General features: G+C 40.0%; 1 protein-coding gene across 9 annotated transcripts in view; it reads left to right on the top strand.

The window, feature by feature from the left end:
- TMEM150C (transmembrane protein 150C) overlaps positions 1-21,772 on the top strand; it is a 94,161-nt gene extending 72,389 nt beyond the window's left edge. For 3 of the 9 annotated variants that reach the window (XM_067035925.1, XM_067035923.1, XM_067035926.1), the window contains 8 exons: positions 3,152-3,241; positions 4,496-4,549; positions 4,680-4,712; positions 5,177-5,244; positions 7,575-7,682; positions 12,070-12,197; positions 15,383-15,560; positions 18,172-20,502. In XM_067035925.1, the coding sequence (XP_066892026.1) occupies positions 3,162-3,241; positions 4,496-4,549; positions 4,680-4,712; positions 5,177-5,244; positions 7,575-7,682; positions 12,070-12,197; positions 15,383-15,560; positions 18,172-18,380 (858 nt within the window). In that variant the 5' untranslated portion in view covers positions 3,152-3,161 and the 3' untranslated portion in view covers positions 18,381-20,502. Of the gene's footprint in view, positions 1-3,151; positions 3,242-4,495; positions 4,550-4,679; positions 4,713-5,176; positions 5,245-7,574; positions 7,683-12,069; positions 12,198-15,382; positions 15,561-18,171 lie in introns of all 9 variants that reach the window. The other 6 variants (XM_059067546.2, XM_067035927.1, XM_067035924.1 and 3 more) reach the window with 5 other exon arrangements.
- Positions 21,773-22,199: the final 427 nt, after the last annotated feature.

Below are 22,199 nucleotides of genomic sequence, written 5' to 3'. Positions count from 1 at the left end.
ACCAGAGGGTAGAAGCTTAAGAAGGTGGACCTTCAATATATGTGTAAGAAAAAGGTATTAATTAATTTTTTGGAGAGTCATCTGAAGAAAGAAACTATTACTAATACTATCAAGAAGGAAGTCTGCCTTGTTCTAGTAAAGCAGGAGCCCAGAGAAGAAAGTGTTAAGCTGTCATGAGGCCCTGCCCTTGTCCTAACAGGTGTATTGATCTGCTTGGCAGTTAGAGTTGGCAGGGATGCCACTTACAGAACATGTATTTATGTGTGAGGTACTTTACCTGCCTTGTCATTAATCCTCAGCACACTTCTACAAAACAGAAGTTACCTCCATCATTAAACTAAGGCTTGGGCTTCCCTGGTGGCGCAGTGGTTGAGAATCCGCCTGCCGATGCGGGGGACACGGGTTCGTGCCCCGGTCCGGGAAGATCCCACATGCCGCGGAGCAGCTGGGCCCGTGAGCCATGGCCGCTGAGCCTGCGCGTCCGGAGCCTGTGCTCCGCAACGGGAGAGGCGACAACAGTGAGAGGCCCGCGTACCACAAAAAAACAAAACAAAACAAAAACCTAAGGTTTAAGAGATGAAATAACTTGCCAGAGATCACACAGCTAGAGCGTGGCAGAACTTCAGTCCTGTGCCTGGCCATACCATTTCCAGTCCTCCATACTGCCTCTCTGTAAAGGAAATTAGCACACAAAGCTATTGTGCTTGATGCCTTGGTCTTAGAATTACCTCATTAACTCTCTTCACTCTAATTTCCTGCTTCAAAATTTTGATTTTCCATATAGACATTCCTAAAAGGGAAGCCCACGTGAATATTTAACCTTTTGGCAGTTGTGTTTTTCACTGTATATCAGTAAGTTGACACTGTGATTTACTCACCAGCCTAGTGTGAAAATGGTTCATAGGCATGAGCTCTTCTGCAGCTGATTATTCTGGGTATATGGGAGCATTCTGTTACTGTAAAAATATAAGATACTGAACTTGGGTTAACTTCCAAGGTACCACCACCCTGTGAGGCTTCAGTCTTTGATGCCCTTCTCCCTGTCTTAGAATTCAGTCTTCATGTGGCAAGATGGGGAAATGGTGTTGCTGATTTAAGTAACTGGCTCAGGCTTATGGAGTCAGTTACAGGCAAAGCGAAAGTTGAGAACTAGGTCCCCTAACTCTTACTCCAGTGTAACCCTTTTGGCTGTACTCATCTTGTCAGAGTGCCCTATTTCAGGGGCAGATCCAGAAAAATTGGTTTACATGCTCAGTTAACATCCCTATTTTCTGTACTCCCTCTGCATCTTGGCTACTGGTAGAATTATTTTTGTTAGCATTATTGATAGCTTATTATGAGCCCACAATTTTCCGGACATAAATAAATGAATAGACACTGAAAAGTCATATTGTATATGTTTAAAATATGCATCATTTTCGACATCGTATAAACTGGGCAGCCATGCACCACTGGCTCAGATAATAGCTCTTAGATGATACCTAGACTATTACATATAAAGAGTTGTACTCATTAGACCTCAGTATTTCCACCACCCGGTATAGTACTCGGCACAAGTAGGTTGTCAATACCTGTGAACTGGATCAGATTGGATTAGACTGAATTAAATTGATTGAAAGTGGCTCTAATGTGTTTCGACTCCTAGATTCTGTAATTTATTTAACACCCCTACCCAAGTAGGTGTTTACACGACAGCATATCTGTTCAAAGACACATTATTAGGTCAAGTTGTCTGTGCCCTGATCTGAAAGATCTACCTAATCAGGTAGGTCAGCTCTGGGAATTAAGACCTTCCTGAGACCTCACAGATTACCAGCCTGGAAGGGAAGGCTGTGTTCTCTCTCTGTTCTCAACACTAGGAAGGGCCAGGGAGTCTCAGCACACGAAAGCAGATATTGCAGAGGTGCTCAGAAATGTGGCAGCGCGGGTTCAAACCCAGTAAGTGACTTTTTGCAGTTAGTTGTAAAACCCCAAATAATAAGCAGTGATATTTCTTTAGAGGTGCCATTTAATCCATTTACCCTTCTCTTTGTCAGGTCACCTGCAGAAGTCACTAGGGCACTTTATTTTCTTGAAACAGGTTTTTTCTTTTGCCTTAAGGATTGCTGGCATCCAGAGTCTCAAATAGATTTTGTCTCATGGCTTTGGGCAAAGAAGGAAAGTGATAATTAGTTGCTTCTTTCTGTTCTGTACCAATAACTTTTCACAGACACTTCTGAAGCTTCTGGTTTTCACTTCCTTTTTGTGGAGAACTTTTTATTCATATGTTTTTCTTTTAAAATATAGTATACAAAATGCCTGACATCTGTATCCTTTTTGATTGTGTTGGTTGGAGCGAATTTAAAGTGATACACAATACATTGTTTTCTAGAGCTTTCGTCTTTAGCGTCTTCTGAGATTGTTGCTCGATAACATGTCATGAGGAAAGTTCAGATTTCCAACGCATTTGTCATTTCTTCCTGCGCTGCTAATTTGTTTAGTAACCATTTGTTTCTCACACTCTTGTCTGCCAAGCTGTAGACATAGGTACGTGCCAGATCCATAGATCCATAATCCATAAATGTTAATAATAGCACTAAAAGTAGGTTGAAGTATGCCTTTGATATCTAGCTTTTCTCCTGAAAGTCCTAAACCAAACTCTCTGGTCTCTTCTTAAATACACTGATGCTTATATAATGATACACGTCTTTAGGAGAAATTTTCCATCAGTTCTCAACTAAAACTCTGGAATATTTAAACTAATGATAGAAAACAGTCTTCCATGTTACTTCCTCAAGGGATTTCCTACCTGTGTAGGTAACAGTAATGACACTGATTTGAATCATGGACTCATAAAATACACTTTTTTTTGTGTGTGTGTGGTACACGGACCTCTCACTGTTGTGGCCTCTCCCGTTGCGGAGCACAGGCTCCGGACACGCAGGCTCAGCGGCAATGGCTCACGGGCCCAGCCGCTCCGCGGCATGTGGGATCTTCCCGGACCGGGGCATGAACCTGTGTCCCCTGCATCGGCAGGTGGACTCTCAACCACTGCGCCACCAGGGAAGCCCATAAAATACACTTTTTTAGGTTAAAGTAAACTTCCATTCCATCTTGAAAGAGTGAGATCAATTTTTGTCTTAGTTATTAAAACCTGTTCATTTTATTTCAGGGGTACAGGCATGGATGGGAAGAAATGCAGCATATGGATGTTTTTACCCCTTGTATTTACCTTGTTTACTTCAGCTGGATTGTGGATAGTGTGAGTATTCTCTTATTTAAGGACTCAGGTGCAATGTAGATTAAAATGTCAAGTGTTGATAGTATGGTTTCCCCTTTGTATCTGCAGACTGCACATCCTTGGAGTCAACCAACTGCAGAACAAAATTATTCAGGAAAAAAAATTCCAGAAAGTTCCAAAAGGCAAAACTTGAATTTGCTACTCACTGGCAACTATTTACATAGCATTTACATTGTATTTACAACTATTTATATTTTATTAGGTATTATAAATAACTTAGAGATGAAACTATACAGGAGTATGTGTGTAGATTACAGTTGACCCTTGAACAACAGGAGTTTGAACTGCAAGGGCCCACTTATATGTGGATTTTTTTCAATAAATACTACAGTACTATATGGTCCATGGTTGGTTGAGTTCGAGGATATGGACCCTTGGATGTGGAGCTGACTATGGGACTTGATTATCCACAGAACCTGGTGTCCACTGCTGGTCCTGGGACCAATCCCCCACAGATACAGAGGGACAACTGTTCATATTCATATGAATGTATTTGTAAATACTTTAAAATAATATTTACTAATTCAATCATGCTAAATTCCCCATTTCTCTTCCCTTCTTGTTTCACCCAAAGTAAATAATAAGAGCAAGTAATAAATTATGCAAAGCAGACGGTGAAGAATACTGGTGATGTGGACTCATTATTTGCAAGATTTGCTAATTTGACACTAACATGCTATAAAGATTCCATTCACAGTCCCTTTCATAGTCCAGTATTTTGGTGTGTGTGACTGGGTCTGGTACGTTTATAAAATGGGTATCATTACATTAGAAGTCTTGCCTATCACAAAACATTCCCACACTTGCTTATTTCAAGTACTGTTTACTTCTAGAAAATTATTTTAGTTCCTTGCAGTTCATTAAGAAAGGTGGACACGTATTCCTGAGAAATTACAAACTTTGAATCCTAATTTTAGTTTGCCCAAAGTTGTATGGTCTTACTTCTTTGCTTCCCAGTTTCCAGATTTTAATGATTGCCATTAATTAATTGCCATCAATTTTCTTTTGAAAATTAAAGAAATACTATTAACGACATTTATGGTTCAGAGGGCTAGGTGAGCTATAGGTAAAGCATTGTAGTAAAACAACATTTTCCCAGTTAGAAAAAAATGAATATGATTTAATGTGGTTAGTCCAATAAAACTGGGAAACAAATGATTCTTGGATTCTTTTACATTTCTTTGTTTGATAAATTTTTTTATGTTTTCTTCATAGATACTTTATAGCTGTGGAAGATGACAAAATTTTCCCATTAAACTCAGCTGAAAGGTAAAATTTATCTCTGGGTAATTCTTTGTTCATCAGTAGATATAACAAAAACTTTGCCACTGATGAAGTTAAACTATGCACAAGTGACCATCCTTTAACCTGAGCTTCTGGGTTTTCTTTTGTTATCCAGGAAACCTGGTGTGAAGCATGCACCATATATAAGGTAACTTGATAATTCTCTTCTGATCTGTTGGATCTTAGGAAAGTTTAGGGTGTATTAGTTCTGGCTACTAGGACAAAGTAGCATAGACTGGGTGGCTTATAAACATGAGAAACTTATTTCTCACATCTCTAGAGGCTGGAAGTCCAAGATCAGGGTGCCAGCATGGTCAGGTTCTGATGAGAGTCTTCTTCCAGGTTGCAGACTGCCATCCTCTCATTGTGTCCTCACATGGCAGAAAGAGGGCAAGAGAACTCTCTAAGGTCCCTTTTATAAGGGCACTTATCCCATTCACCAGGGCTCCACCCTCATGATCTAATCACCTCCCAAAGGCCCCACCTCCTAATGCCAGCACATTGGGGGTTAGGATTTCAGCATATGAATTTTTAGGGACACAGACATTCAGTCAATGGCAGAGAGTTATCGATTTTACTACAGTAATAATAAAACACTTCCTGTTTTTCAAGTATTGCAGGTGATGAACCTCCTGCAAGCTGTGTGTTTAGTCAAGTTATGAACATGGCAGCATTCCTAGGTAAGAAGAGCATAAAGAATGCTTTATGTGCTTTGGTATGTTTCTTTTTTATTTTAAATTCTCCCAAACCCATATCAAAAGCATGGTGGGCTTAGTTGATAATTCAGTATCATATCATGTCAATATGATGAAGAGGGCTTTCTGTTCTGAGGGTCTTTTTTTCTCATGAATCCTTTTACATTCACCTGCTTACCTTACATTTTCTTTTCCCTTTACCATTTTTAATCATTTCAGCCAATTCTTGACTTTATTTCTTTTGCTGCATGAAATAATATATTTCATGGGCCATAAAATCCTGCATGAGAATGTAGTATTGTGCAATATGTTTGCTTTAAAAAGAATGCCTTCTTTTTTCCTTCACTGGCAAGGATGAAAAAATGCTTAGGCTCTGTGATAAATATTGATGTGTGTAGATATTGTCTTTACATCTAAAGGTCAGCCTTAACATTAGGGTGATGCTCTCCCCTGTGCCTATACACATATCAAGCTGGCAAATGGAAACGTACGTTAAAAAAAGAAAGAAAGAAACCTTTTGTACTCATGTCTGGCCCCAATTCCCCACTTTTCCTTTAGGGACCAAGGCCCTCATTTAATGTCCTGTCCCCTTTGGACTGTTCCCTGGGGATCGTGGGAACCAGCCATGCTCTCTGTCTTCCTCCCAATTGACCTCATAGCCCATTTCCTCCAGGCCAGGACTCCTCGATGTCTTTCAAAGGGTCAACCAGCTACCACCACTAGCATATTGTTGGGTCGGCCAGTGACAGCTAAATTTTTCAACAGTGGTTTTCTGGAAGTGGTTCTTTTGCATAGTGAGACTTTCACTCCACGTAAGAGAGAATGATGATGTTATTACTGAGGGAGTATTGGCACCTGTCCCCCAGAGAGGTGCCCTGTTATTTCATCTATTTATAAACGCCCCTTTGCTGTAGGCAAAGGGAAGACCTGCAGAATTCCCTGGAAAATCAAGGGAGACAGTTGGTCCAACATGCAACACAGGCAGAATCTTAGTTGGTTCAGAAGGCTGATAATGTGAGAAACATGGAGAATGTTCCCTGTGAGGCACCAGGGGAAGTGCTAGTGGGTCCGGTTTTGTCCTCACTGCCTTTAGCCTCAAAGTTGCCAGGAGCTGTAGACTCACTCTTTTTTCTTAGTCTTGACACTACTCTTCCGAAGAACTCTAATAAACATATTCACGCTAAGGCATAAATGACCTCTAAGGAGATATTTGCATTTAATAGAACACAAAGTCCCAAGGGTGAATCTGGACTTGCAGGGTCAGGGACCCTTCCCAGCCCCTCTGCAATCACACCACATAGGCCTGCAGGTTGGTACAGACACATATGATCATCCCCACGGAGCACAATAATAGCAATAATTAATGACAGTCACTTAATATTCCAGGCACAATGCTAAGTGCTTTGCAAATACTACCTCTTCTAATCATGATACACAGGAGACTGCCCTTATGAGAAAGCTGTCACAGGCTGTCTGTCCTCCACTGGGCTTTAAAGAAACCAATGAACATGTTGGAAACAATATATATCCTTTATATTCTTAAGACAAATTGATATGTCCCAATAGTCTTTAGTGTAAAATCTAAAATATGCTAGTTTGCACAGCTCACAAATTTATCCAGTTATAAAGCTGATGATTAACTCATTATAAAAGCATTTCCAAAAACAGTCATGAAAACAAGTTCCCCTCTTGCAGATGACATTCATCATCATATGACTCTCCAGTCCTCCCCTGCTCCACCAAGAAGCAATTAAGTTTTTACTAGCTTTTGCTCTAAGGTATTACAGCATCCAGTATTTATACTTTATTATCTTTCATCATTTTTAGTGCCATCTGGTAGACACAGAACTGATTAAGATTAGTGTTCAATGGGAGTAAACCAACAAGTATTTATCTGGGAATGAAAAAATCAGTTTACTAATGATTCTTGCTCTAAACTGTGGTTGCTTTTGTCTCCCCAGGCCTATCCCTCTTAGACCTCGAATGTTACTTTATTTTATTTTTTTATTTATTTTTTTCCAGACTGTTACTTTAGATGATATCACTGACTATAAGAAACAACATAGACCACCTATAAATCACTGCTTGTTGGCAGCTGTATAGATTATAATTTATAACCTACAGATGAGTTGGTGTAGCATTTATTAAAATCAGTTAGCAAAGATCTTATATCTTTTTGATGGACTAATCAAAGATCAAATACTGAGTGATTTCCTTATAGAATTAGTTATGCTTTTTGTCCTGAATCCACACTTTCATTTCTCCTGGGGGGTGGGGTGTAAAGACCTAAGACAAATTTCTTTTTTTTTTTTTAGGTAAGAAGTGGATTTATTTAGAGAGAAACACACTCCACAGACAGAGTGTGGGCCATCTCAGAAGTCAAAAGGCCCCAGGTTACAGGGTGGTTAGTTTTTATGGGCTGGGTAATTTCTCTTTTTTTTTTTAACTTCCTAAATTTTATTTATTTATTTGTTTGTTTATTTCTTTTTATACAGCAGGTTGTTATTAGCTATCCATTTTATACATATTAGTGTATACATGTCAATCCCAATCTCCCAATTCATCACACCACCACCCCCGCCACATTCCCCCCTTGGTGTCCCATACGTTTGTTCTCTACATCTGTGTCTCTATTCCTGCCCTGCAAACTGGTTCATCTGTACCATTTTTCCAGATTCCACATATATGCATTAATATATGATATTTGTTTTTCCCTTTCTGACTTACTTCACTCAGTATGACAGTCTCCAGATATATCCATGTCTCTACAAATGACCCAATTTTGTTGCTTTTTATGGCTGAGTACTATTCCATTGTATACATGTACCACATCTTCTTTATCCATTCATCTGTCGATGGGCATTTAGGTTGCTTCCGTGACCTGACCTGGCTATTGTAAATAGAGCTGCAATGCACATTGGGGTGCATGTGTCTTTTTGAATTATGGTTTTCTCTGGGTATATGCCCAGTAGTGGGATTGCTGGGTCATATTGTAATTCTGTCTTTAGTTTTTTTAAGGAACCTCCATACTGTTCTCCATAGAGGCTGTATCAATTTACATTCCCACCAACAGTGCAAGAGGATTCCCTTTTCTCCACACCCTCTCCAGCATTTGTTGTTTGTAGATTTTCTGATGATGCCCATTCTAACTGGTGTGAGGTGATACCTCATTGTAGTTTTGATTTGCATTTCTCTAATCATTAGTGATGAGCAGCTTTCCATGTGCCTCGGCCATCTGTATGTTTTCTTTGGAGACCAAGACAAATTTCTTAAAAGGAATATTATTTTCTGCCCTGGAGAGGTTGTGAGGATAAACTAATAGCTGAATGATTTTGGTCACCTAATAGCAGTGTCTTTCCCTCCTTCAGCCAAAACATATTGATTGTCATGTTCTACTGCTGTTATAAATAAGAATTATTGATGCATAAACAGTAAAACTAAACAAAATGAAAAAGAATTTGGCCAGACACCAGTCTAGAACTGCAGTGAAGAGCTGCTATTTTGAGTTTGAACTTTAAAAACCCGATCAGCTTCAAAATAAAAGAATTTAACAAAGAAAGTCAGGAATTACTCTAATATTTATATTTTTTAACAGGCAGATAAATTAAATAAGGGACACTTGTATAGCAAAGGACTGTTGGAAATATCAAAAACAACAAAAGGGTGGGTTTTAAAAATCTTTTCTAAAACTGTAAGTAAAATTTTAAATTTTTAAATGAAACAAAAAATATATCTATTGAGCAGAATGTTAATGTGGTAAAAATTGGTTGACATATATAAAGATGGCTTTGAAATTGCCCTACTGCCCAAGAAAACGTTTTCAATAAGGTATAATTAAATCATTACTTGGTTGTAAATGGACTTCATAACAGATAGTCTGAATCTGTCTGTATTTAAACCTGTTAATAAAACTTAATGGATCAGAAGCTTTATTATTTCCACAACCATAAAATTTCCACTAGACCCTATTTTGGAAAGAAATTAGGCCTAGTCTCAGCTGACTAATAATGGAGTTAATAGGTTAAAAGGGCCAAGTGTGGTGTTTGGAATGCAGTTCTGGAAGTTGGGAATGTTGGGTTGATACCTGTCTTCAGGGAGGTTTCTGTTTCCTGCTTAATGTCATCATCTGTTCTTGATGAAGTGATTTACCATCCAAATTACAAATGAGAAGGCTAGCAATGCTGGAGCCAGGAGAATGGTACATGCCAGAGTTCACTGGCGAGAAATGAGTAACACAGACAGTGGCACTGACTGTGTCCCTTTGGGTAGGGTGGCACAAACTGCCTGGATGGTCAACGTGAAGAGCCATTTTGGTGTCTGCTTTGGCAGTGGGTTAGGCCTTCGGCCAGAGTTCCAGCACCATCCTAGCCCTCCAAACTGGATGGCAACCAGAAAGTTCCCAGGCTCATACTCTCCACTAGTCGTCTTTAAAAGAAATTAAATGCACTGCTTTGGTATTCTGTCATTATGTGCTGACTAATATCCACACACAAGTAATTAGCAAATGTCTCCCCTGGTGCCTTGGGTGGAGATTTCTGGTCTAAATCTAATGGCTTCTTTATCTGAAGATCACTTTGTGTCAGGGCACTTATGTTGAATTTCTCGTCTCCCCACTTCTTCCTCCTATTTGTATCCCCAAAAGTATTAGAAACTGTGCGTATTTTTTCATCCTCTAGGATAGTTATTGTCAACATTAATAGACTTCTGATAATATGATAACTCCTAACTGGATCCCTCAAACCATTAGGTTGAAAAACTATTATCAAAATGGTTCTGGGGCTTCCCTGGTGGCGCAGTGGTTGAGAGTCCGCCTGCCGATGCAGGGGACACGGGTTCGTGCTCCGATCCGGGAAGATCCCACATGCCGCGGAGCGGCTGGGCCCGTGAGCCATGGCCGCTGAGCCTGCGCGTCCGGAGCCTGTGCTCCGCAACGGGAGAGGCCACAACAGTGAGAGGCCCGCGTACCACACACACAAAAAAAAAAGGTTCTGAAGAACCTAGGGGCAAGACAGGAATAAAGACACAGATGTAGAGAATGGACTTGAGGACACGGGGAGGGGGAAGGGTAACCTGGGATGAAGTGAGAGAGTGGCATGGACATATATCCACTACCAAACGTAAAATAGATAGCTAGTGGGAAGCAGCCGCATAGCACAGGGAGATCAGCTCAGTGCTTTGTGACCACCTAGAGGGGTGGGATAGGGAGGGTGGGAGGGAGACCCAAGAGGGAGGAGATATGGGGATATATGTATATGTATAGCTGATTCACTTTGTTATAAAGCAGAAACTAACACAACATTGTAAAGCAATTATACTCCAATAAAGATGTTAAAAAACTATTATCAACTCAAGTATAATCTGTTAATTTGATGATGAATCATGGGCATTAGCTTTAACATAAATATACTAAAGGCTAAATCAGATCCAAACAATTTAAGATTTCATACATTGCAGTTTAATTCTATTTTGTTTCCAAAATCCAACTATTAACCAAGTTGTATACCACTCTTTGACCAGAGGTATTTGGAACTGAAAGTCAACTCACTGAACTAACTTTGTAGCTTAAAACTATGAAATTCATCATACTTGGGAAATGCAAAGTTGTGAATGAATTTCTTTGTTAACGGCTACTAGTAATGGCCTGAAATCAAGGCAGACTTACAGCAAATAATTACCTACTAATGGCTGTATAAATAGGATAATTCTTGAATTCCTAATTGTCTTCCCTGCTAAACCTTAATGTCAAAATAAATTGCCTTAGGAAGTAGTAAGGGCATTTCTTTATATTAGATATAACATATTAATTGCAAATGCTTTTAAAAAATCATTTGTAGACTAACCTCTCCAAGCTTTTTGAATAAATATGAAAATATCCCTGCTCTAAGCAATTAATGAAAGGGAATTCTTATTAGTGACCTGAGTATGGACTGGCCTCAAAGTTACTATAAGAAGTCAGATTTGAAATCTAAGTAACTTCCTCTTTCTCTCTGCAGATTCTCCAATGACAATTTGATTTAAAAGAGTGGGATTTAAAAATAAGTAATTAACATCATTTGAAGAATTGAGCTTTCTTAATATAATCAATATGATTTTCAATACATACCAACCCCCCAAATCTGCTATGTTAAAATACAGATTCCATTATTTTATAGCTGTAACTGCTCTAATTTGGATGAGCTGTCTTTGTCCTTTGACAGTGAACACCTGCTGGTAGAATCAGAAGGGAGAGGGAATAAACCAGTAATAAAGGGATTTGTACACATGCCTTTATTTTCCTTCCTGTCCCCAGGAATGATTTCTGGCACAGAGACCAGCAGGTTTGTCTAGAATGGTAACCTTGTCTTCTTCCCCGTGTTTTCTTGCCCTATCTGTTCTAACACGGTTCTCAACTAAAGGCTGATTGAATCAGTGAATTCCCGTGCCACGGGTTGCCTCTCTGTGTCTGATCTGTTGTGTGCCAAGCCTCTGTGATGTTCTCCTAAGCCAGTCTGTCTTATGCTGACCTTGTTTTTGAAAACTCTGAGAACAACACTAGTTGTTACCAGTCTATTATCTTGCATCACCCAAATAACATATAGCACGCTGCTTCAATTCCTCTCTGCTTTCCCCAGGTTAGCTAGAATAAAACATCTCAATAATCAGAAACATCGCATGGAAAATTTCTTTTAAAAATGCATATGTCATTTTAGAGATTTAAAGGTGTACTGTGGCAAAAAGTTTACTTCTGCACATTGTGGCTTTAGAACGCTGCTTCCTAGTCTGACTGTGTGATTTAACTTTTTCAATTATAACATTTTGTTTTATTCCCAGCTCTGGTGGTAGCTGTTCTGCGCTTCATACAACTGAAACCAAAGGTTTTAAATCCGTGGCTGAATATTAGTGGATTGGTGGCGCTCTGTCTGGCTTCCTTCGGAATGACCTTACTTGGTAATTTTCAGGTACTTCATTTGGCCTTTTTCACCTCCATCTCACATTTCACCTATATGATGATCACAGCCACTGAGGTATAGTCACTACGTGGCCCATAGATTCTCCATGAATCTTTTAAAAAATGCTAACAGTGGTTCCTGATATGCAGTTTCTCCAGCAGTCAGCCCATCTGTTCTTTGAGCCTCGCCTACGTAAGTCTGAATTAAACATGAGAAATTCCTCCCTATGCATTGGAAATACAGCACAGCTATTGGGAAACGTATCTACTAAAATAGGGCTTTCAAACCGCTGTATACTTTTTTTCATAACAAATTGTATTCTAATGTACCTTTCTAGAAAATTAATAGGATCATTGCCTTTCTGTAATTAAACATTGAACATCTTTATTGGATGAAACCTTGCATTTTAGATTAGCAAGCTCACATGGGAGTCAGTTTGAATACCCAGAATTTCTCTAGGACACCTGTGACTTGTATAAAGAGGTACTAAGCCTCACTCTTCTTCCTAGAGATGTAGAAACCCAAGGTCACTTAAGCATAATTTCCCTTGCCAATACCCTCACACAACTCTTGACCTAAATGACTTCATTTGTAAAATAGACATGGAGACCCTGCCCAGTTACAGTAGTTTTCTGTTTTCCCTGCCTCCATTCCCTCCCCAGCATCCTCCGGCCTCTGTGATATACTGCTGCTAGAAACTTCCTCCTTGCAGTCAAACACCAATCCTGACACTTCTCCCCCATCTGTTGAGTGAAATCCAAATGGTGCAGGCATTCCAGACACTCAGCATTCTAGTTAGTGTTTAGGAATGTTCTTACTGAAAATATGGTAGTGGATTTTCTGACTGTCTCTCGTCCTTGACCCTCCGTGCTGATATTTCATTAAATTAGGATAACTCATTCCCCAAGATGTCCCCTGGCACACAGTAGCAACTCAATAAGTATTTTTTTAAATAAATAAATTTATTTATTTTTATTTTTGTGGCTGCACTGCGTCTTCGTTGCTGCGTGCGGGCTTTCTCTAGTTGCAGCGAGTAGGGGCTATTCTTTGTTGCGGTGCGCGGGCTTCTCATTGCGGTGTCATCTCTTGTTGCAGAGCACGGTCTCTAGGCACGCGGGCTTCAGTAGTTGTGGCTCGTGGGCTCACTAGGTGTGGCACGCGGGCTTAGTTGCCCCGCGGCATGTGGGATCTTCCCAGACTAGGGCTTGAACCTGTGTCCCCTGCATTGGCAGATGGATTCTTACCCACTGTGCCACTAGGGAAGCCCTCAATAAGTATTTTTTACCTAGTGGGCTGTCTGACAGATAGGCAGGCAATCCCCCCAATTCCTCTAACTATTCTAGATCTCATTCCATATCAACCTAGATAATGAGAAAGCTGCATTCTTAGAACATATTGGCTAGGACGATGAATTATCAGGAGAGTATTTGAGAGTTTATCTGTTAAGCTCCAAAATGTTAGGACACAGAGCATTTTTTATTGAGATTTTGGTGGTAGTCTTTCCTCCACTTATACATCTGTGCTACAGGGACTGGCGTGTTGTAAAATGCTCAGTAACTATCATTTCTCTCGACCAGGTCTTAGATGGAAGTTACTGAGGAGACATTTTGTTTTTCACTAAAGTTCCCCGAAGAATCCCAGTGATTGGGTTGTTTGGGTGAACCACAGATATTCAAAACTGTAAATGATGATGCTATATATGAAGAACATTTTCTGGAATATCTACAGAGATTACACAGGAAACAAATAACACATTAGGTGCCTGTGGAGAAACCAGGTGGCTAGTATATGAGATAAGAGACAGACTTTTCAATCTATACTCTTTTTACAATTTATTAAAGTTTGACCCATGTAACTGTATCATCTATTTTTAAAATTAGAATTAAAAAATAAATGAACAGACTATGTAGAGCATAGAAAACCAATTTCCTAGAAGTAAAATTTGACTTGGGGAATCATTACTTAAAGTGTTTCAGGACTTCCCTGGCGGTCCAGTTGTTTAGACTCCATGCTTCCAATTCATGGGGTGTGGGTTCAATCCCTGGTCAGGGAAATAAGATCCCACATGCTGTGCAGCCAATAAATAAATAAATAACAATAAAATAAAATAAAATGTTTCAAAAATATGTGTTTTGAACTGTGAGGAGCAGAAAATGGCTTCTTCAAAGAAGAAAAAAATCCTATAGCCAAAACAATAGAAAAAAATTGTAAAGGGAAAGTAATATTGATTTGATACAACCATTATTCATAGCAATGCTAAGCAATAAAACACCTAAAGGCAATGGCAATCCAAAAAGATATTTTCACCATGTTTTTAAAGCCATTTCTTCAACAGTAGATTTTATTTCCTGTATGTTTCCTATATATGTGGGGTACTATATGTGTAGTTAAAAATATATTAATATTAATAAAGGTGTTTTAAGTGACAGATATATTTTTGAAATCAATGGGTAATGATTTGGGCAGTTTACATCTCTAACCCCCAACTGAAATAACCCAGATGGGTCTCCTTTAACCTATTAACTGTATAAAAGCCTTGACCAGGAATCTTCAAACACTGTTGCCCTTTAATGGGTCTCCAGATATGGCAAAAGCTCATAAGTGCAGTTTTCTTATTATAATAGGAAAACAAAACAAAAGCCCATTAACAATGAATTGGCCACATTACATAGACTGGCCAGTTTTGTAAGAGTAAAGAACAGCTCAAGTGTTATTAGTTGTCCAGGCCAGTGAAATCTTGACCTGCTTAGAATTGGCCATCCTCAATCAGTAAATACACAGCCAGATTCTGGTCTCATTTCTTAGTCTAGAAAACAGAGTTTGGGGTTTATGTCTGTAGAAACTTTGACATTTCTCTTTTTTTGTGTAACTCCTGCTTTTTTTCTTTTACTTTTCTACAAAGCTTTTCTGGAAAATAAATTCAAAGAATAAATTACCACAGCCTGTATGGTTCTTCCAAACAAACATTTTGAGGTGTGGGCATACTATTCATTTCTCTTCTTCCCCTCCGAGTTGGAACCAATGGAGAATAGACACAAAGAGTTAGTGGAGATGAAGGCTTCTACTCTTTCTACAACCTATCATCCCATTATTGGGACATCTCTTTACCTATTTTTTTCTCCTTCACGTATTCCATTGGCTTGTATGTATTTTCTAAATGGGCCTCCACAGGTCATTATCTGTTCATCCCTTAGCTCACAAATGATGAAGAAATCCATAATGTCGGAACTTCCTTGACTTTTGGATTTGGCACGTTGACCTGCTGGATCCAGGCTGCATTGACACTCAAAGTAAACATCAAGAATGAAGGACGGAAAGTTGGAATTCCACGAGTTATTCTCTCAGCAACTGTCACTCTCTGCGTGGTTCTCTGTATCCTTTGAATATGAAAACGTTCTTTGCCAGTGAGATTAAAACACAGATAAGTTGTCCATGTAGAAGATGAGAAGATTGCCATTCTCAGTTGGTTAGGATATACTGTCGTATCAACTCAGAATATTAGACAAAAAAGAAAAGTAAATAGGTATAAAATATAAAATATAAATATAAAATAGGTATAAAAACAGACCTATTTTTCATGCCAAAGAGGAGATGAAGAGCTAAAGATAAAACAAGCTCTGCCTTCTCAAAACTGTATCAATCTGTAGGAACGGTGCCATGCATTCTCCTTTTGATGTAAAGCTTCCTTTTGCGAAAAACATAGAATGCATAACCAAAAGCGAATTGTGGGGGTTTTTTCCTTCCATCTTGAAAAATTCTTTGCATTTTCGACTTTATTGGTGGCTCCATTATTTCATTTAATCTATTAACTCTAAAATGAATTTCTAGGGACAAAAATACATTTATATCTTTCAGGAAAACAAGTAAGGTTTTCTGGAAAAAGAAATTCAAGAACTAGATTACCACTGCATGTACTGTTGTCCTAAACAAATAATTTTGAGGTGCTATTTATCTCCCTTCCTCCCTCGGAGTTTGAACCAATGGAGAACAGTAACAGGGGGCCAGATGGGGATGAAGAAATCAGCCTTTATTCCTAGTAAACTTGGAAAGGAAAATCGTGCAGGCCTCCTATCTCACACCTTGGAATTCAATCTATCCACCCAGTAAGAAGCAGAGAAATCAGGGAAAGGCAGAGGAGAGCACTACAGTCAGCTGAAGCCCAAACAGATCGCAGAGGGACTGGTCTAGGGGGGGAGCACTGTGACCCCACCTACTATAGCAGGGCCCAGTGGAAGTCGGCCAGTAACGACCCTGCCAATCAGATCAGTCACTCAGTTCTAAGTGTTCACTCCATTAGGTCCTCTGGAAACTGGAGAAGAAGGGAGTTCCTAGACGGCAAACTGTATAGTTAACACAGTTATAATCATCAATGTAATAGCCAATACTTATTGGGTACTTATAATGTGCTAGGCAGTATTCTAAGCACTTTAAATGTGTCAACCCTTTTAATCCTCACTTAACAAGTAAGAACAGTGAAAAACGGAGGTTAATTACCCAAGATCACACACGGTATGTGTCGATTTGTTCTAAACTCAGGCTCAGTTCTTATACTCTTAACCACTATGCAATCCCTCCTTAGAGTGGCTTTAAAATACGAAAACGTTTAGAATTCAGAGATGTTCGTTAGTGGAGTATTTGGAACCATTTATTTCTTCTTCCCTCACAAACTGCCATTCAGTCATTTTAGTGGTTTTCTTAAGTCACGTTAGATTGAGAACATTTAAGGACTTGAAATTCAAGCCAAAAAACTTGCTGATAAAATATTTTATGAGTAAATGGGTCAGAATTCTGCCAGCACGAGATTTGAAGATGTATCCCTCCCCTATAAGTTAATATTGCTTTGGAAACATTTTGAACCCTCAGTCAGACGAGTATGTACAGATTTTAAATCATTCTGAGTTTTGAGCTTATACCAAACAATTCTGATCCACGATATTTCCGAAGACTTGGAACCATTTCGTGGTTCCCAGGTGAATGAACCCAGGCCTAGTCAGGAGAGAGAAGTTTGGCTGAAGTAGCTGTCACAGACCTTTTCACTCTCTGAAAATTTCCCAAGATTTTAAGGCTAAGTTCTGAAGGTAGAACTAATTCTAAGGGAACATTTCTGATTTTTCTAAATAACTTTATTTAATCCTTGGCCTCTTAGCTTTTCACTATAGAACATTATGAACCTTGCTCCTCCCCAGCTCCTACCTTCATATATACTGATGTGTGTGTGTGTGTGTGTGTGTGTGTGTGTGTGTGTGTGTGTACACATACATACACTCTGTGTATAGTCAGGCATAGGTGAATCATCTGTTCTTTGGTTTTTTAATTGCCTGCTTTCATTCAGGCACAAGTTTAAATGCAACACTGGGAATGAAACCAGCCTATAGAATATTGTCTGAAAGGCAATAGTGAAAACTAGAGAAGAAGAGGGGCCACTTAGACCTTATTAGTAGCACTGCAGAGACAAACACAGCTTATATGGAGGTAGTTAGCTATTTGATACGTTCACATTGTTCCATCGTCATTTGCAGTGTCTTTTAAAAACACAGCGTTATTTTTCTGGCCAACGGTTACTTTGGAATTGTAATTCTTTAGCTAGCCTCACAGTTTATTAGGCAGCCGTAGAGTATAGCGGTCGAATGCATGGCCAGCGAGTCAGAGTGCTTGTGTTTGAATCCCAGTTCCACCAGATAATACCCGTGTTACCCATTTGGCCTCCGTTTCCCTATTTTAAACGAACTGCTGATAACAGGATGTTGTGATGAATAAGTTAAGGCTTTCCATGAAAGCACCTAGAAGCATGTCTGGCACAAAGTAAGGGCTCAGTAATGTTACCTTGTATTATTTATGTAGACGATGTATTCAGCTGGCTCTGTGAAGCTCTTCTGCTAGCCAGGGGGAGAGCCAGGCTTTTCCTGTAACCAGTCTGCGCCCAGAAAACAGCCCCGTCTTAATGTGGGCAATGGAGGAACTTGCCTTGACTACTTCTCCCCAGACTTCATCCTCATGGCCCAAGGCATCCACCTGTACGCAGCCAGGGTCCAGTGGGGCCTGGTCATGTGCTTCCTGTCTTACTTTGGCACCTTTGCTGTGGAGTTCCGGCATTATCGTTACGAGATTGTATGTTCCGAATACCAGGAGACTTTCCTAAGCTTCTCAGAAAGCCTGTCTGAAGCGTCTGAATATCAAACCGACCAGGTGTAACCCATCAGTTTTTCCTTGCTGGTGAGGTGGGTGTAGCAGCAGGGGAGGGGCCGAGGCACACCCACAGGACTTGACCTACAACCTCATGACACATCGTAAACACAGGCACGTGCACGCGCGCGCGCGCGCGCACACACACACACACACACACACACACACACACACACATTCATGGCCACGTTTGCCAAACGAGCGTTTCAGGGCGAGTTATTTAACGAGAAAGCACAAGCCCTATGTGTTGGAATACACGCTGTTAACACTGAAAGTATAATGCACGACAGAGCAAGAAGCTTGTGCACGATCACCTCTCTTTTCCCCTCTCTCCCAACACCCCCTGCTCTTCTTGTCCTCTTCACGTATTCCAGACATCCTGATCACCCTACCTTGGGCAGGCCAAATGTAACATGGGAATAATGTCAACTCCCAAAGTTGCCTTCAGATCCAGAGGGCTTGGAACCAGCTCATGAGGACATTGTGAATCGGGCACTAGGGCTCTTGAATGGACAGAGTATCATTTGGCTGTTTGGCTGGATGGAAACCGTACAGACATGTGACCCCGTGTAACCTGTGGATGATGTTGGATCAAGGATAGAACTTCCCCACAAAAGCTCCCTTCATCATCGTTCAGTGGTTGGCTGAGCAGATTCGACAAAAGGAATAGCTACGAGCTGTAAGGGGGAAGCCCACCACCAGGATTTGGACTTTACTGTGACTGAGAAAATATTTCCAAATGTGAATATTTGTAGGGCTGTGGTCTGCCATGGAGAGATGGGGGCAGCGAGGGTGTGGTTTCAGTTTTGCTTCCATAGTATGCTATGTTCAGTTTTTATTATCTATTTCATAGTTTGCTTTGTTTTCTTTTCTTTTTTTTTTTTTTTTAAGTAACTACCATGGTTCTCTTGAGGCCTCACGGACAGAGAAGATGTAGGCCAAATGCAAGAACTGAGCTTGTTTGGGGTTCAACATGATAAAAGAAAAAAAAAAAAAAAGAAAGGTCACCTGCAGGCTTAATTTGCTACTTTTATGTTTGAAGCTAAGAAAATGTACACAAAAAAGCACAAAGAAATACGTGTGGAGGAGGTAGTAAAAAGAGCTCCTGCTGGACATTTGTAAAAGAGAGGAGTTTCAGAGGATCGTGTTGTAAATCCAAATCAAGGAGGAGTTTCTTAATATGTATCTATTGCTGAAATTTAGTATTTTGGGGGGTGGGGGGTTAAGGGCTTTTCTTACTCAGAACTTGTAGAAGCCAATTAAAAGGTTACCCTCCCCTAAAAACAAATTGGTTCAGTGTGTCCCCTACAACACATCATGTAGTTCCCACCTGTGAAGAGTTTACAACTCAAACTCTATTCCTGGGCTTTAGAGGCTGTGCTTCATAAAAAAGGGCAGAATTCTAAATCAAAATGCGCTGGAGTGGGCCAAGCTGATAGACTCTCCATGAGTGTACTTTGTTTCAAGAAATCCCCAAACTTACTTCATAGGGGCTTGGGATTTCATGCAATATAATGTGAAAAACGTATTTTTAATCCAACCCAAACTCTGAGCTTCTTGAGGAGGGAGTTCAATGACTTTTCATCTCTGTATTTATCCCCACCTCTTAGCACAGTGCCTGGCACATATTAGGTGCTCAACAAACATCTGTTGAATAGAATTACTGGTAATTTACAGTAGGAAAAAGGAGTATCAGAGAAAGACTCAAAGATGTGAGAGAGAATGGAAGATGACCGTTTCATGCAAGACAGGAATAGCAGAAATCATGAGTAAGGGTTAGATGGGGGAGGCAGAACACCTCTACGGGACAAGTAAAATGTGAGGAAAAGAGACAAGCAGAGAGTGTTCTCCTATTAGAAAGTCATCTTACTGTAAATAGTCCAAGGTGACATTTTATTGTTTTTGAATACTGCTTCTGGGGTTTTTTTTTCCATTTTTATATTTTAAAAATTTTATCAGAGAACAAAGATTTATGAAGTTTTCTTTTACTCTACACAATCCAAATTAGTAGCTTTTGGTGATGCACCGTACACTTTCTTAAAGAGTATATCTAATAGCGCATTTTAACAGAATCAAGCAATGACTGGCATTATCCATCGGGATTGGACCACTAAATAAAACTCTTTTGTGCAGAATTGTGATTTTTCTTTTGTCTCTTACAAGAACAATGTCTTTTCTAATAGTAAAGCATGTGTAAACTGACTCAGACATTATGTTGAAAACTTCAGTGTGACATTGGCAGCATATTTCTAGGGTGTTTTCCAACACTAACAACCAATTCTCTGATTCTCTGGACACCAACTGGGTGTCCTACAATTCAGTTCAATTCTGACACTACCCAAAGTTATCCTCAGACCCCATGGGTTTAAAGGCTTGGTCCCGCAAAACCTCCCTCGCTTCATGTCCCCAGATTACCCACACTTCAATCCAACCTGGTCATAAAATTGGAGGGTTCCCACAATTCCCTTCCCTTCTGGGTTCAGTAATTTCCTAGAACAGCTCGCAGAACTTGGGAAAACACTGTACTTCCATTTTCTGGTTTATTATAAAAGATACAACTTGAGAGCAGACAAATGGAAGAGATGCAGGGGCACAGCATCCTCCCGGGGTTCAATGGGCTCATCAACCCAGAAGCTCTCTGAATCTCACTATTGCTGAGTTTATAGAGCTTCCTCTCCATCCCTCTCTGCCACCCATGCCTGGAGGTCAGTCAGGAGGTCTAGCCACTTGGTCTTTCTGGTGACCAGCTCCACCCTGAGGCCATCTAGTGGCCTCACCCTTAGTGATCTCATTAGCATAAACTCAAGTGTGATCAAAGAGGCTCATTACAAAAATCAAAAGCCATTCCTATCAACTCAGAAAATTCCAAGACTTTTAGCAGCTCTTGGCAGGAACCGGAAGACAAAGACCAAAGAAATTTTTGTATTAGACCACACAGACACATAAAGATCAAGATTACAGAACCTCCTAGGAGTTAAGGACCACAGCATTCATCAAGGAGAACAAGACCAGGGAATCTGCATTTGGAGTGAGCATGCCTGGAGGAGCTAACGCAGACGACCCAGAGAACAAAATAGTAAATATACTACACTATGTTTCTGGAAGTCCAGCTAAGTCTCTTGAAGAAAAGTTGCCTTCCTGGTTAGGAGAGAAACATTTTAAGAACAATGTTAACGTTTTCAAGGTTCAATAGTTTTTGATTTAATGGAGAACTGAGAGTGAGGTCAAGTTTTATTACCTGTGTTATTTATTGGGTTTTCTTTGCCCCTGGTATGGGAAAGTAAAACTTGAGTACCCGGAAATTTGCATTCTGCTGGTTTTTGTGGAGACTGGTACATCACTGGCATTGTGTCAGGATGGATCGGGTTTTGCTATCCCAAAATAAAACTAATGAAACTAAAGTTTATTACGTATACTAGGTGTCTCTTCCGGGTTAGCAAAGGGGCTCTGCTCATCACTATGACTCAGACCCTGGCTGGTAGATGCTTCGTCTTAACACTGCTTCCACAGTTGCTGTCAGCCAAGGCAATGTGGGAGACTGCTCACTGGTCTTAAAGCTGCTATGAAGTCACAAACAAAACCACATGGCCATACCCTAGAGTGGCTCTCCTGCCATGTGCCCATAATGGGAGAAACATTTGTGAACAGCCTAGTAACTTACTGGCCACAGTAAGTGGACTCCTGGCCACATGTGTTTTGTCCCCCAAAGTAGTGGGAAGTTGGGGAAAGAGAATTCCACATATGAAATAAGTTGATTTTCACAATCCTCAGTTCCATATCAGTTCAGATTCCCTATTAACATTCCTCAAAGTGAGGGTTCCAAGAAAC

The sequence above is a fragment of the Kogia breviceps genome, chromosome 6 (assembly GCF_026419965.1).
Source record: "Kogia breviceps isolate mKogBre1 chromosome 6, mKogBre1 haplotype 1, whole genome shotgun sequence".
In the NCBI taxonomy this organism is placed as follows: Eukaryota; Metazoa; Chordata; class Mammalia; order Artiodactyla; family Physeteridae; genus Kogia; species Kogia breviceps.
Note: the sequence above shows the minus strand (reverse complement) of the source record. Positions and strands in the feature narration are given on the sequence as shown.